Genomic DNA, 15111 nt, shown 5'->3' with positions numbered 1-15111 from the left:
ATGAGGATTAAATCAGGGAATAAATGAGAGTCATATCCACATTAAACGGGGGTATAAACAAGGGTCATATCGGGATTAAACCAGGGAATTAAATGAGGGTCATATAGGGATTAAACCAGGGAATAAAGGAGGGTCAGAACGGGATTAAACCAGGGAATAAATAAGGGTCATATCGGGATTAAACCAGGGAATAAATAAGGGTCATATCGGGATTAAACTAGGGAATAAATGAGGGTCATATCGGGATTAAATCAGGGTGTAAATGAGGGTCATATCGGGATTAAATCAGGGTTTAAATGAAGGTCATATCGGGGTTAAATCAGGGTATAAATGAGGGTCATATCGGGATTAAATTGGGGTTCTCTAAGAGTTAAAAACTGGAGAAACAGCAGAGAGGAAGCGTACGAGACGTGATGAGTGATCCAGTGATTTTTCTTTCATTCTTAAGGTTTTTGTATGACTAAAGCTCCTCTTCCTCATCTTCCTCGTCTCCACAGATCACAAAGCCGTTCTTCACGGCGCTGGCAGACGAGGCGGTGCAGCAGAAGATCCTGTCGGTGATGTTCGACCTCCTGGTGGAGAGCAGGCGCCCCCTGGTGGCTAACACAGTCAGCAGCGTCTTTAAAGGGGTGAGAGTAGAACAGCTGATTAAACACTCCACATTTTCACTTTTTAAAAATCAAACTAAACCACAGCGTCAGAAGTAGAAGTCTGAGGCCCCCAGACTTCCATTTCTTCTCTTTAATTACTGACTATTGCAGGCAAATGTTTGCACAGAATCATGGGAAATATTTGGAACTAATGTCTCTGCGGTCAGGCAGTTCTCTAACATGGAGCTTTTGCTGTTTTCAGTTTCAGTACTTTTCAGATATGCAGATTATTTCCAGACTTAATTCTGCAGGAACCGACCACCCTGTAAATTTAGGCTCTGAACAGCGTGTTTTCTCATCCACAGCTAACGGTGGACGCTCAGCTGGTGGCCAATGAGCTCGCTCCTCCAGAGAAACCCAAAGTGAGCGTGACGGTGCAGCAGACTCGCCGGAGCAGGATGGCCCTGAGGTACGGAGCCTTTTTGTATCGTTCATTAATAAATGCAGAGCTGAAATCCTCCGCCATCTCTTTATGCAGAGATCTCAGACGCTCCTGAGTAAATCAATGAAAAAAATGTTTTCTCCTGTAAAAAACCTGCAAAAAAACATTCAAACTCTGTATTTGTGTTTTTATTTGCTCCATTAAAGTAGAAAAGAATGGCGTCCTTCAAAACTTTGGTGAGATTTCTGATATTCAAGGTCATAAAAGTCTGAAAAAGTCTCAATCCAGCTGGTTAGTTCTTAAAAATTTTGATGGCGCATTTAAGCATGTATTATTACTCAGTCTGTGAAGAAAATTTGGTTTTAGGGCAGTTTTACTCAACCCTGCTGAACCAAAGAGCCACATTTTTGAAAAATACATCTGCAAGAGCCACAATTTAATTGGTGGGAAGTGGCAAATATGGGTTTAAGTGGCATTACAAATAAGTTTAAGGCGGCAAAAATGGTTCAAAAGCAGCAAAAAGGGGTGAAAATGGGTTTAAATGGCAAAAAAAAATTTTAGGTGGCAAAAATGGTTCAAGAGGCAGCAAAAAAGTGTCAAAAATGGGTGAAAAGGGGCGAAATGGGCTTAAGTGGCAATAATAATAAGTTTAAGGTGGCAAAAATCGTCCAAAAGCTGCAAAATTGGCAAAACAGGTGAAGAGGGGCAAAAATGGGTTTAAGGGGCAATAAAAATAAGTTGAAAGTGGCAAAAATGGTCTAAATGCGGCGAAAAAGTGTCAAGAATAGTGTCAAAAATGGTCCAAAGTGTCAAAAACAGGTGAAAAGAGGCAAAATAGGCATAACATGGCAAAACCCTGGTTGCAAAAGTGGGGAGAAAAAGTGGGGAAAAAGGCAGAAAGTGTCAAAAATGGGTGAGAATGTTAAAAAATGAATCACTGATGAATCACTGAATTGCTTTGTTGCTGAAATGTGCTATACAAATAAACTTGCCTTGCCTTGCCTAAAATGGGAAAAAATCAACAAAAAGGTGGAAATATTGGCTTTAAAAACCCAGACATTATTGGCAACATAGGAAAAAATAGAATTTAATGGCAAAAGTAGCTAAAATGGGATAAAAGTGGCAAAAAATAAGTGGAAAAAATGGGCTTAAAGCAGTAAAAATGGATTCAAAATGGCAGAAAAAGGAGAAAAGGGGCAAAATATTGCAAATAAGGGCAATGGAAATACACAGAAAATAAAGGTTGACACTTAAATCCTACTGTATAAGTGCTGGACACAAACTGATTGAAATGATTTGTCACGGGTAAGTTCTAAAGTCAGAGTTACCCGTTTTTAAGGTTTTCTGGGGAATCATGTTTCAAATTTGGACATAAAAGAGCCACATGTGGCTCCAGAGCCACTGGTTGAGTATCACCGTTTTAGGGTGTGGTTGGTGAACAAGGATCTGAAGAAGATGAAAATGCTGAGACGTGTGTATTCTGACTAGACGAGGTAAACAGTCTCGGGGACCATCCTCTAAAATGTACAGGAAGTGCAGTACTTACATGCCCCAAAACTCAGCACAGTTTGTGCTCTATTCAGAGAAGTGCAGCAGAATTTCATGCTATTGTGCTTTTTGTGTCTGTGTGTCAGAAATGGCTCCAGAGCGCCCCCTATCACCCACAGAAAACCATGGCCTCTCACGTATGTTTGAGTTACATGCGTGGAAGTTGGTAAATGTGTGCATGAGGTCCAGAAAAACAAAAAATGTACAAGAATCTAGTTATTAACAGTTTTTGGCGTTTTTGTGTAGTCACGTTTGAATGAAGCTTTTATTGTTTTGTTTGTTTAGGAAACCAGAGGCGGGCGACGCTGCCGGCCCAGAGGGGGGCGCTGTGTCGTGGCCGAGGGTGACTTTGATCCTGGAGCTGCTGCAGCACAAGAAGAAGCTGAAGAGCCCTCAGACGCTGGTGCCCGTCCTCTTCTCGCTGCTCGCCAGGTAACGGTAATGACCAGGTAACGGTGATTACCTGAACAGAGGAGGGATGGTGGAGATGAGCGGGGTTATATCCTCATATGAACTCTGCTGATTTTGTCCCTCAGGAGTCTGGATCCATCTGATCACGCTAACATGGAGTACACCAAACAGCTGCTGCTCAGCTGTCTGCTCAACGTCTGCAACAAGCTGTGTCCAGCAGGGGGCGCTGTGGGGACAGGTGGGTCCAATAAAGGAAACATTACTCTCTTTGTTTATTTTGAAGGACCTTTTCAGGGCATTTAGCCGCTATGTGTCAAAGACAGTCGATAGCAGAGGAAATATAAAGATAATGTGTAATTTTCCTCCTCAGACGTCCTGGATGAGGAGAAGTTCAGCGTGGAGCTCGTGGTTCAGTGCATTAGAGCATCAGATGTGCCTCAAACGCATCACCACGCCCTGCTGCTGCTGGGTGCCGCCGCCGCCATCTTCCCCGTAAGTGCTTCACCTTTATTAAAGATCATTCAGGGAGCGTGTTAAGTCAGGGGGCATCACATGACATCATTTAACCCAGGGGTGTCAAACTCAATCACAGCAGGGGCCGGATTCTGGATTCAGGTCTAACCTGAGAGCCTACCAGGGTCAACACAACCATAAACTGTCAACCTCATTTTAACCAGTAATAAAACATGAAAATAAACCCAGCACGGATGATAAATCATTTATAAATTCAAAAAAGTAAAAATGATAAGTTTAAAAGCTTAAAATCAGAGATAAAAAGTCCAACTTTTAGTTCAAAGTTAGAACACAATATTAATAAATAGAAAAGTAATGCTTTTAAAGAGCAAATATGAGATAAAATTTGAAATCATGAGTTTAAAAATAAAAATATGACTTAAAATTTTGAATTGTGAGTCTGATTGGTCAACATATGGGCCACAATTACGAGTTGAAAATGTCAAAACATGAGCTAGAATTCAAAATAATGACTTAAAAAGTTAAAAACATGACTTAAATTTAAAATTGTGAATCTGAAAGGTCAAAATATGATGTAAAAAGTCAAAATTCAGAATTTTGAATGTTAAGATATAAGAAAAAAAATGAAATCATGATTTTAAAAGGACAAAATATGACTTTAAATTTTAAATTGTGAATCTAAAAGATAAAAATGTGACATACAAGGTCCAAATTATGAGTTAAAAAGGTCAAAGTATGAAATCATAAGTTTGAGTCGTAATCTTTAGATGCAAAATAGAAAATATGAAATAAAAATACAAATTAATTTCTTTCCCCAATTCCTGACTTATCTTTTTTTTCTTACTTTTTCCAGATTTTTATGGCTTTACAAGGAAATTTTTAGATCATCATGGTTAAATTCACATTTTCATACTGGAGGAAATCTGCAGACCTTTTACTGGTGGGACAGTTATAATAAAAATATGATAGGATCTTGCGGGCCAGATTTGGCCCCCGGGCCTTGAGTTTGACACCCCTGCTGTAGATTCTAGTTTCTGATCATTTAACTCTGAACACTAAAACCAAAAATACACACATTTAAGATTCTAATTTCATTGTTATTCTCCCTGGCTGAGCTCAACTCAAACTTTGACTTTTAAGGGTTTTAAAGGTCACATACTATCATATTAAAAACAAAAATATGTGCCTGTCCCCCCAAGAATAAAACAAAAATCCATTCCCTCCTCCCTCCCTCATTCTCCACCTTTAAAAAAAAATGTGCTGAAACAAGCCGTTCTCAGATTTTACCCTCATGATGTCATGTGGGGTTGTAGCCCCGCCCCCAGGTCTGGTTGGCCCTCCCCGCTTGGAAGAAAGTTCCGCCCTCCTATTCTGATCCTCAGCTGAGAGAAGGAGCCACATCCATTTCCTGAGAGGGGTGTGGTCAGGGGCGGAGTCAGGCAGCTCATTAACATTTAAAGCCACAGACACAGAAACAGCTGATCAGGGCTGAAACAGAGGAGTTTTTTTAGACATGCAGACATCGACACTGGAGTGTTTTTACAGCAACAAACTTCACAGGCATGTTTTGGGTCCTCTGAGACCGATATAAACTTGTCTTCAAAGGTAAAATATGAGACCTTTAAAGAAATATTCACACATTTAATGTTAAGAACAAATTTTGTACATAGACCTAAACTTCAATAAGTTTATGACCGAACATTATTTTCGTTCCCCCTCCCCAACCCTTGTGAACGAGTTTTTAAATTTAAACTATTCTTAAAGAATTAGATGAGGAAATAAGGAGCTGATGTTGTTTGATGTAAGAATTAACTGTGACCTCCTCCTGGTCCTGGTCCTTCTTCAGGAGAAAGTCCTCCACAACATCATGCCGATCTTCACCTTCATGGGCGCCAACATCCTCCGTCTGGACGACTCGTACAGCTTCAGGGTCATCGATAGGACGGTGCAGATGGTCATCCCGGCGCTGATTCAGGTGGTTAGACCGAAACCTTCAGAAACCTCCAGGAGGAACGGTTTTCAAGGTGATGTTTGAATCTAATCTCCTCCTCCTTCTCCTCAGGCCCACCGGCTCTCTGACGGCAGCTCCTCCTCTCACATGGTCGCGGTGGTGACGAAGATCATGCATGTCTTTGCCGACGCTCTCCCTCACGTGCCGGATCACCGTCGGGTCCCGATCCTCAGTCAGCTGGTCACCACGCTCGGCCCCGCTCACTTCCTGTGGATCTTGATGCTGCTGCTCTTCAAGCTGCACGCCACGCAGACGACCGGCGGCACCAGTGAGAAGGTGAGACATGGTTGTATACCTCCATATTGGATTCTTTTTCTCAATCTGAATATGTAAGGTTCATGCAGAAATCCAGAAAGTTGCAGCATAATGATGTATAGCAGTGGCTGTCCTCCCCTGGGGGGTGCCACAGAACTTCAGGGGAGGCGCGGGACCATAGACAAGAAAAAATGGGATTTGGTTTGTTAACTTCTGCTGTACATTGAGCAAAATGGATAGACTTATAGTTACTATAAGGACTGTGTTATAGAATCAGCTATTCAAGTTAGGATTTCCCTGCATTGATCCTGATCCAATGATGCTCTAGTCACATTGACTAAGTTGCAAAGATGTACAAGCTAATAACGGCATGAAGCCATGTAAACATTGGAGTCATCTTAAGACTGAGCAAAAAAGTCTAGTGACCAAAGTAGGGGAATTTTTAACAGGAAGTGAAAGGAATTTCGATCACTGATCAAAAGCAGATTCCAGGAAAGGCTGAACATGGAGGATGGTCTGCTGTTAAGCAATCCTGCATCAACTGTACAGATGAAAACATATACTTCCTACTAAAAAAGAGGGAAAGGCAAATGTTTCAGGAAATTTGCAGACCAAAATATCAAAACATATTTAAATATTAGACCAGTGTTCCTCAACCCTGCTCAACCAAAGAGCAAAATTGTTGAAAAATTCCATTGCAAGAGCCACAATCTAAGTGGTGAAAAGTGATTAAATGGGCAAAAAAGCTGTTAAAAAGTGGAAAAATTGGGGAAAAGTGGCATTTAATGGCAAAAGGCAGCTGAAATGGGTGAAAAATTGCAAAGAAGCAGGATAAAACTGGCTAAAACTGATGGAACAGGGCAAAAATGGGATTAAAGAGGCATAAATGGTCGAAAAAGGGGCTAAAAGAAGATGTAAAAATGGGCTAAAAGCAGCCGAAATGGATTAAAAGTGGCAGAAATTGGGGGAAAATGTGGCAAAATAGGCATACAATGGAGAAAACTTGGTGAAAAGTGGTAAAATGGGTGCAAAGCCACAAAAAAATAGATACAGGTGGTCAAAAAGCGGCAAAAATGAGTGAAAAGTGACTACAGTGGGCCAAAAAGGTGGGAAAATGGGGAAAAGTTGCATTAAATGGCAAGAGGCAGCTAAAATGGGGGAAAAATTGCCAAGAAGCAGGATAAAAGTGGCAAAAACTGATGGAAAAGGGCAAAAATGGGATAGAAGTGGCAAAAATGGTCCAAAAAAGTGGCTAAAAGAAGTGGTAAAAATGGGCTAAAAGCAGCAGGAATGGATTAAAAGTGGCAGAAAATGGGGGAAATTGTGGCAAAATAGGCATACAATGGAGAAAACTGGGTGAAAAGTGGTAAAAATGGTCAAAAAAAGTGGCTAAAAGAAGTGGTAAAAAATGGGCTCAAAGAAGCAGAAATGGATTAAAAGTGGTAAGAAAAAAAATGGAAAAAATAAAGGTTGACAAATAAGTTTGAAAGGAGCTGAAAACCTGTTTTTTTTTACAGTGATGTTGCAGCCGTGTTAGTATGTGAGTTCTGCATCAGTTTTATTTATGTGTGTGTGTTTTGTGCGTGCAGGATGCAGCTCTGGAGAGAGACATGGATTTCTGGATCTCTCTGTGTTGTCAGTTCGAGGTGTCGGATCAGCTCACCTCTATCATCAGCATCCTCAACTTCCTCCTGCAGCTTCCTGACGACAAAGATGAGGGTGAGACAGATGTTTGAATGAGTGCAGATTCAGGCCTAGTCCGTACATAGGAGGGTATTTTTAAATACAGAGGGTTTCAAAAATAATCCCTCTAAGTTTCGTGTAAAATTATGTCAATTTTTGGCTTTTTTCTTCTGCTTTTTTGTGTTGTTCCAATGCACATAAAGGATACCAAAGACATTTAATTGCAACAATTTCTGGGAGAAATGGTGTATTTCCTGGAAAAATTCCCAGGGTGCCAATACTTTCGTCCATGACTGTTTAGACTAGACCCCATAAACCTGTGAGAGTAAACACTTCCAGAACTTCTAATTAGAGATCGGTGTCTGAAACTGATATCAAGAGTCTTAGTGCACAGATTTGATCTTAAAACAGAAATCCAAAGCTGATGCTCGGTAGATTTTCTTGTGATTGTTTCTCTCTTCTACAGCTCCAGTGAAACGCCCCGCCGGCCGCCGAGGACCAAAGAAGAAGGAGGAGGAGGAGGAGGAGGAGAAGCTGGAGGAGCTGATCTTCAGCGTGGAGACTCACAGCGGCAAAGAGCTGCGACACTTCAAGTTCCTCTGCGTCTCCTTCATGGCTCAGCTTCTCGGGTCCAACAGCTTCATCGGGAAGGTCAGAACCAACCCAGGGAACGTTCACAACACATAGTAATCTTTCATAACGAAAACCCTTAATTTCCTACTAAACTCTGATGTCTTAAAACTCCACAAACATGTTTCGTGTTACATTAAAGCCCCTGCAGGCAGCAGTAAGCAGTAGAATCTGCATACAGTGTGTTTAATGATCGCTGTTGTGTTTAAGGTTGCAGATGGAGGTGATGGCGTGGACGAGTCTCTTCAGCAGCTGCAGCAGAGGTCAGTAAACTCACGAAGAGGACTCTCAACCATTTCAGTCCGTGTTTACTGTAGAGCATCATGTGAAGCGGGTACTAAAGATGTATGACGTGCATTTCAGGCTGTTGGAGGAAATCCTTCGGTACATCCACAGCGTCGCTCGCTGTGTGGAGGAAAACGCCGACAAACCCACTGCCAAGTTCTGGAGAGTTCTGCTGAATAAAACCTACGACGTTCTAGATAAGGTTTGATTCACAACAATTCAACATCAATTACAAAGTTCTCTTCTTTACCAATCATGGTTACTTAACCCTCAGGCCCTCCTAGACCCTTTTAGGCCTCTTTGATTGTATTGTTGCTCTTACTTTGGCAGTTTTCATGCTAAGATGATATTTGACAAAGAAGTCAAAGTCAAATATAATGAATTTTTGAAATATCGTTATCCACACTGTGTTGACAAAATTGTCCACTGTGTAGACAAAAAACTCACACTCCCCCTCCTAGAGCCCTTTTAGGCCTCATTGACCGCCATTAGAACCACTGATTTTCATTCTACTGCCACTGCAACACAGAAATAAGAAATCCTGTTAATTCCTCCGTTTTCAGTCATTCAGAGGTAAAAATATTTGTACACCAAAAATGCAGCCAAATTTCACCATTTTTCAATGTTTGCAGAGAGGCATTGTGGGAGATAATGACCTTGTTTGAACTGATAGGATTTATCAGTGACTGTAGGCCAGTGGAACTCATTATTTACACTAAAACTACTCTGGCTGCTTTCTGTGGATGTCAGAGTCTGGAGAAAAATTAGAATTATGAAAATGAATTCACATTTGCTATACATGATGAGGACTGGAGTTAAGGACCAAAAATTAAAAAAAAAAATGTTTTTTCTTTCATGTTTAATGTTTCTAAAGATATCCAATGTCCCAAAGGGCTTTAAGAGGGAGAGTGTGATTTTTAAATGATTTTTTTGTTATTACAGCTGATGGGCGACCTGCTGATCAGTGTTGCTGCTTATCATAGACATATCCAAGACTGATTCTTGAATAAAAAAAATCTGTTTTGCATTTTTCAAATAGAAAATAATTCATTCTTTGTGTCAGAAAATGTGGCGTTATGTAAATAAACTGGCATTTATAGGGTTTAAATTATGAAAAATAATTCACATATGCTATATATGACAAGGACTGGAGGTGAGGACCAAAATTTAAAAAAAAAAAAAGTTTTTTATTCATTTTTAATAATTTTAAATATGTCTAATGTCCTAAAAAAGCTTTAATAGGGAGAATGTGATTTTTTTAAAGGAGGGCCTGAGGGTTAATCATGGCCGTCCCAGATATGACCCAGAGCTGTCAACACTCCTACTGCATGTATTCTAGCTCAGTGGTTTTCAAAGTGTGGAAGAGTGAGCCTCCCCCAAAAAAGAAATTATTCATTCGGTGGACCCCCACCCACAAAAAAGATTTAAACTAAAAAAAAAAAAAATGAAACGACAACATTTTAAACATTTATGTCTGATCTTTAAACATTTTTAACATTAATATATTTTGAAAATTTTGGTTTGCAAATGTCCTTAAACATCTGCCTTTCCCTTTTATTCAATTAAAATGCCATTAAAAACCCCTTTTTCATATTTTTCTGATCATTTTACAAATTCTTTTTGCCTCTTTTTGCCCATTTTTTCCACTTTTATCCAACTTTTGCCCTTCTTCACCTTTTTGCCCATTTAAGCTACCTTTCATCATTTAATATCCCTGTTTTTCAAATTTTTTGCTCATTTTCGCGACGTCTTTTTGCCACTTTTATCCCATTTTTTGCCCTTATTTTTACCATTTTTTGCCACTTTTCGTCCATTTAAGCTGCCTTTTTCCATTACATACCCCTTGTTTCCTCTTTTTTGCCCGTTTAAGTCACTTTCCACAGATTTTTTTGTCACTTCTCACTCACTTCTGCTACTTTATGACCATGTTTCCACTTTTTCTCCCCTTTTTTGCCCCTTTTCACCCGTTTTTTGCTGCTTTTTGACCACTTTGCCACCTTTAACCTATGTTAATTGCTACTTTAAGCTGTTTTTACCTCTTAGATTGTGGCTCTTGCAAAGGTATTTTTCAACAATGTGGCTCTTTGGTTGAGTAGCACTGCTCTATATCATAGTCCCTATAGTAACTATGAGTCTATCCATTTTGCTCCATGCACAGCAGAGGTTAGCAATGCAAATCACCTTTTTTTCTGGTTTATGGTTCCGCGCCTCCCCTGAAGCTCTGTGGCGCCCCCCAGAGGAGGCCCGCCTCACACTTTGAAAACCGCTGAGCTAGCTGATATTTTTCCTCTTGTAGTGGCGTGTCCCGGTGTGACGGCCTTTAACAGTTTGTTCTAACGCTGATGTCACGTTTCTATCCTTCCTCCAGGTTAACTCCTTGTTGCCCACGGACACATTCATCACGGTGATGAGGGGGCTGATGGGTAATCAGCTGGCGTCTGTCAGGAGGAAGGCCATGGAGCTTCTGAACAACAAACTGCAGCACAGACACACCTGGGAGGAACAGCAGGTGAGAAATTAGCTTTGATTGGACTCTGAATGTTGATGCAATTCACAATAGTGGTGAAAAAATGTTCAATAAAGTTGGTCAGTGCTTAAATGTGATGCTCATTTACATTTTTAAATTGATAAATAGCATTACTACAGTATATGTTAAAGCTATTTCAACACTGAAAATGACACGTATCTTCAACCATCATGAATTCCCATCCATCTGTGCATCCATACATAGACTTACAATGGGAAGATAGCGCCATCTAGGTGTGTACAATTAAAATAATACCTTTCACTCTTTACTTCAAAACAAATCACTGAGGAATCAAAATTCATGTTTGTATTCTGCCATAGCAGAGATTAAAAAAGTGACTATTATGGGAGTAAATGGGACATTTTTGTCCATGAATGGCTTGTTAGGGTAGTACATTTGAATGATATTAAAGGGTTAAATAATTATTTTTGATTAAAACATGAAATAAAACATCCTCTTCTCTGTAGGTCACTGCTCTGTTACAGCTGATGGGCGACCTGCTGAGCATTGTGGGTAAAAGTCAGCCGGTTAAGGAGGAGGAGGCGGAGCAGGCCATCAACCGGCAGACGGCGCTCTACAGCCTGAAGCTGCTCTGTCGCTGTTTCGGCTCCGACCACCAGGAGGCGTTCGTCCCCGTGCTGCTGAAGGCGGTGGAGGTCGTGACGGTGCCCAGTGAGGAGAAGAACGTGACGGGCAGCGCTCTGCTCTGCATCGCTGAGACTGTGAGCGCGCTCAGAGCGCTTGCCATCCCGCAGCTCCCGAGGTCAGAACAAAAACACGCCGAAGGATTGATTTATCTGGTCTCTGATTGGTTGGAGTTTTAAGGCAGCGTAACAGATTTTTGAAATTTGGCATGATGTTAGTAAAATTTCTCTAAAATCAGAGCTGGACTGCCATTATTCTCAGCTTCTGTTATTGTGCTGCAGAGCCCCCTGGTGGAGGGAGTTATTCTTTGATTTTAAACTAATATAGAAAAGAACTCAATAATTTTAACGACCCTATGATGTCTTTATTCACCTGCATGTCTCTGATTGGTCGTTGGCATATTTTACCTGCAGGTTGATGCCAGCGGTGCTGCAGACGCTTACAGACAGAAGGGAGCTGCTGACCAATGAGATCTACCTGCTGAGCGCCGTCACCGCCCTGCAGCGCATCTCAGAGACGCTGCCTCACTTCATCAGCCCGTACCTGCAGGACACCACGCTGCAGGTGAGACGAACACACCTGCATGAGAAAAAGACAAATGCTGCTACCTGTAAAGGATGAATTTCTTCATGAGCCCGACCTGCAGCACTCCTCACTCGACCTCTTCCTGCAGGTATGTCGTCTGACTCGCCTCGTAGAGTCGTCTCCCTCCTCCTCCACCTCCACCCAGCTCTCCACACGTCTCGCCTCCCTCAGGACCACCCTCGCCACCAAGCTGCCCTCCAGGGTGCTTCTGCCCACGCTCAACAAGTGCTACAGCAGCATGGTGGTGGACAAAAAGGTGAGCCATCACAACATTTCTTACAAGTGTCCAATCAAGCTGCTTTAGCCTGTTTTTATAGTTTTATTTGACTGCATTGAAGTGTATTATACCTCCTTTTATCCATCATTGTGTTCTCCTGCAGGCCCAGCTGGGGGTGCTGATGAGCATCCTGAAGGAACACATCGGCCACATGGAGAAAGATCAGCTCAACGCCCACCAATCAGAGCTCACCGCCTTCTTCCTTACCGCGTTGGACTACAGAGCTCAGCACTGTCAGGTCCGTCTCAAGTTTCTACAAACATGTTTACCCGCAACTTTCTTCTTCTTCTTTGCTTTTTGTCGCTGTTTTTTACCATCGTCCTCCATGCCTGAATCAGTGAAGCTGCTTTATGCACCCACATTAATGTGCATCATGTAAACAAACTAAAACTGGCTCTGACTGGATGAAGATAACTTCATTGGGAGTTGTCCTTTCAGAGTTAATAACGCACCAGTTTCACCATCATGGCAGCAAACATGAACCCTAGAAGCCAACAACCCTAAATAGGAGGGTTCTTGACCCCCATGGGCCCCCCAAATTTGGCTGGGCCCCTGAAAGCTCTCCCTTTTACCCCCCTTGAAGCTGGCCTAGGCACAGAGTATGTCTGGATTTTCTTAACCGTGTTTTTATCTTAAAATTTGCAGAAAAATGTCCATAGTGGTCACCAGTATAACTGGAGGGAAATTAAAGATACAGTGGAGTTTTTTTAACCTCCTGAGACCTGAGATTTTATTTGGAATGCACTTTTAATTCCACCCATTTCTGATTTATCAGTCAGATAATCTGACTAGTATTAAGTCTTGTCTTTAAACAGGATGGTTTTTTACCAAAAAATGTATCTGCACATGAAGGCAACAGGCTTACCTTACAGTGTAACACACACAAAATATAGATTTTTAACATTTGCATACATTTTGAGTGTGTTTTGGCCAATTGACAGGAGTTTATACCTTAGAGGTATAAACTAAATTTTGACTAAAAGTTCCAGAGATCCTGGAAAAAATTCCCTTTAAAATGAGGGATTCCCAAAACATAAAAAATATCCCTAAATTACAAAAAAAAATCTGTAAAATTTAAAAGTTCTTTCCAAATTTCCCCAAATCTCCTCAAGTATTCCCCAAATGTTTCAGTTAGCTTTTCTGAAAAGGCCTAAAGATTTACGTAAAGTTTTCACATAAAATCCCAAGAAAATTCCTGAAAAAAAAATCTAGAAAATTGCCCAAAAAATTCAAATCAAATTCACAAAAATTTACAAATAAATTACACCCACATTTACAATGAAAAATTCCAAACATGTTCCCTCCATAATCCAAGCAAATTCCCTAACAGTTCCATAAAAATTCAGGCATTTCCAATCAAAACCCCCAAATTTTACGAATAAATTCCTTAAATTCCCATAAAAGTACCCAAAATTAATTCTCCAGATATTCCAAGCAAATAACTTTAAAGTTTTATGAAAATTCTGGACAAATGCCTCTAAAGTTGAAAAAGCAGAAATTGTTACCGTGTTGTAGGAAAGTCAAAATGCGATGATGTCCTCTAGTGCAGTGGTTCTCAACCTTGGCATCGGGACCCCATTTGGGGTCGCAAGACACTGAGACGAGGTCACCAGATGCCTTAAAATAAAAATAAGAATATTTTTAAATTACACTGTTGCCACTTTACACCAATTTTACCAAATTTTAACCATTTTCATGACTTTTTAACACCAAATTTGGCAATTTTAGCACATTTTTGCCACTTAAAACCCATTTGTGTCAATCTCATACCCTTTCCACCACTTTTTCTGCCTGTTTTTGTCAGTTCTAAACCAATTCTTGCCACTTCCTGCTTATCGTTGCCTCATTATTGCCACTATTAACCCCTTTTGGTCCATTTTAACCACAGTAAACCATTTTTTGCCAGTTCATATCAATTTTTCATCCCAGTCCACCTAATTTGCCTCAATTTTTTTGCATTTTAAAGCCATTTCAGCCACTTTTTAATCCACTTTTACCCCTATATACCCATTCTTGCCAGTTTAATCAATTTTTTTGTTATTTTTGGCCACTGTTATGCCATTTTTGCCTCTTTTAGCCAACTAATGTTCTTTAAAAAAATCCAATTTTAACACCTTTTTTCACCATTTTTTTGCCATTATTCACCAATTTTTTTTTTTTTTTATAACTTTATTTTTAGTTTTTAAGATGAAAGAATACAAAACAACTCTGTCGGAGACAGATTTAAACAGGGAAGAAAAGAAAATACAACTGAATGTCAAGCCACACAAATCTGTTAAGCTTACAAACATATTATGCACACAAGTTTTTCAGCGAAACAGTAGGAACTATAGAACTTAAGGGGACACAAGTGGGTCAGCCCAAATTTTCCCATTATCAGCATTGTTTTCAGTTGAAAAATGTGTTTTAGAATTAGCATAGGTTATCACCACTTTGTGATAGGTATGTTTCCCATTTCTTCCAGAGAGCATCATATTTTTCTTTCTGCAGTCTTAGAGAAAAGGTCAGACTTTCCATGCACTGGATATTTTTTACTATACCTGCCCACTGACTAATCGTGGGTGGATCCCTACAGAGCCAACGCCTTGTTACGGCCTTTTTGCTTGCTACCATAAATATTCTGAGGAGGTATCTGTCATTACTAGAGAGTTTTGTGTCTATATTTCCTAAGTAAAAAAATAAACAAGTAAATTCAAAACCAAAGCAGAGGACCTTTCTAACAACAGTGTAAACATTTTCCAAAAAGGG

At 40.4% G+C, this 15111-nt stretch overlaps 1 protein-coding gene across 2 annotated transcripts in view; it reads left to right on the top strand.

The window, feature by feature from the left end:
- Window positions 1-15111, top strand: part of heatr1 (HEAT repeat containing 1) — a 39895-nt gene that overhangs the window by 15181 nt on the left and 9603 nt on the right. For both annotated transcript variants that reach the window (XM_041815697.1, XM_041815696.1), the window contains exons 24-39: window positions 498-629; window positions 956-1059; window positions 2866-3012; window positions 3117-3229; window positions 3362-3483; window positions 5312-5440; window positions 5528-5752; window positions 7321-7450; window positions 7881-8065; window positions 8255-8307; window positions 8408-8531; window positions 10698-10838; window positions 11324-11619; window positions 11915-12065; window positions 12175-12342; window positions 12467-12601. In XM_041815697.1, the coding sequence (XP_041671631.1) occupies window positions 498-629; window positions 956-1059; window positions 2866-3012; window positions 3117-3229; window positions 3362-3483; window positions 5312-5440; window positions 5528-5752; window positions 7321-7450; window positions 7881-8065; window positions 8255-8307; window positions 8408-8531; window positions 10698-10838; window positions 11324-11619; window positions 11915-12065; window positions 12175-12342; window positions 12467-12601 (2355 nt within the window). The remainder of the gene's footprint in view (window positions 1-497; window positions 630-955; window positions 1060-2865; window positions 3013-3116; window positions 3230-3361; window positions 3484-5311; window positions 5441-5527; window positions 5753-7320; window positions 7451-7880; window positions 8066-8254; window positions 8308-8407; window positions 8532-10697; window positions 10839-11323; window positions 11620-11914; window positions 12066-12174; window positions 12343-12466; window positions 12602-15111) is intronic.

The sequence above is a fragment of the Cheilinus undulatus genome, linkage group 20 (assembly GCF_018320785.1).
Source record: "Cheilinus undulatus linkage group 20, ASM1832078v1, whole genome shotgun sequence".
NCBI classification, from domain to species: Eukaryota; Metazoa; Chordata; class Actinopteri; order Labriformes; family Labridae; genus Cheilinus; species Cheilinus undulatus.
This window is presented reverse-complemented; position numbering and strand designations above follow the sequence as displayed.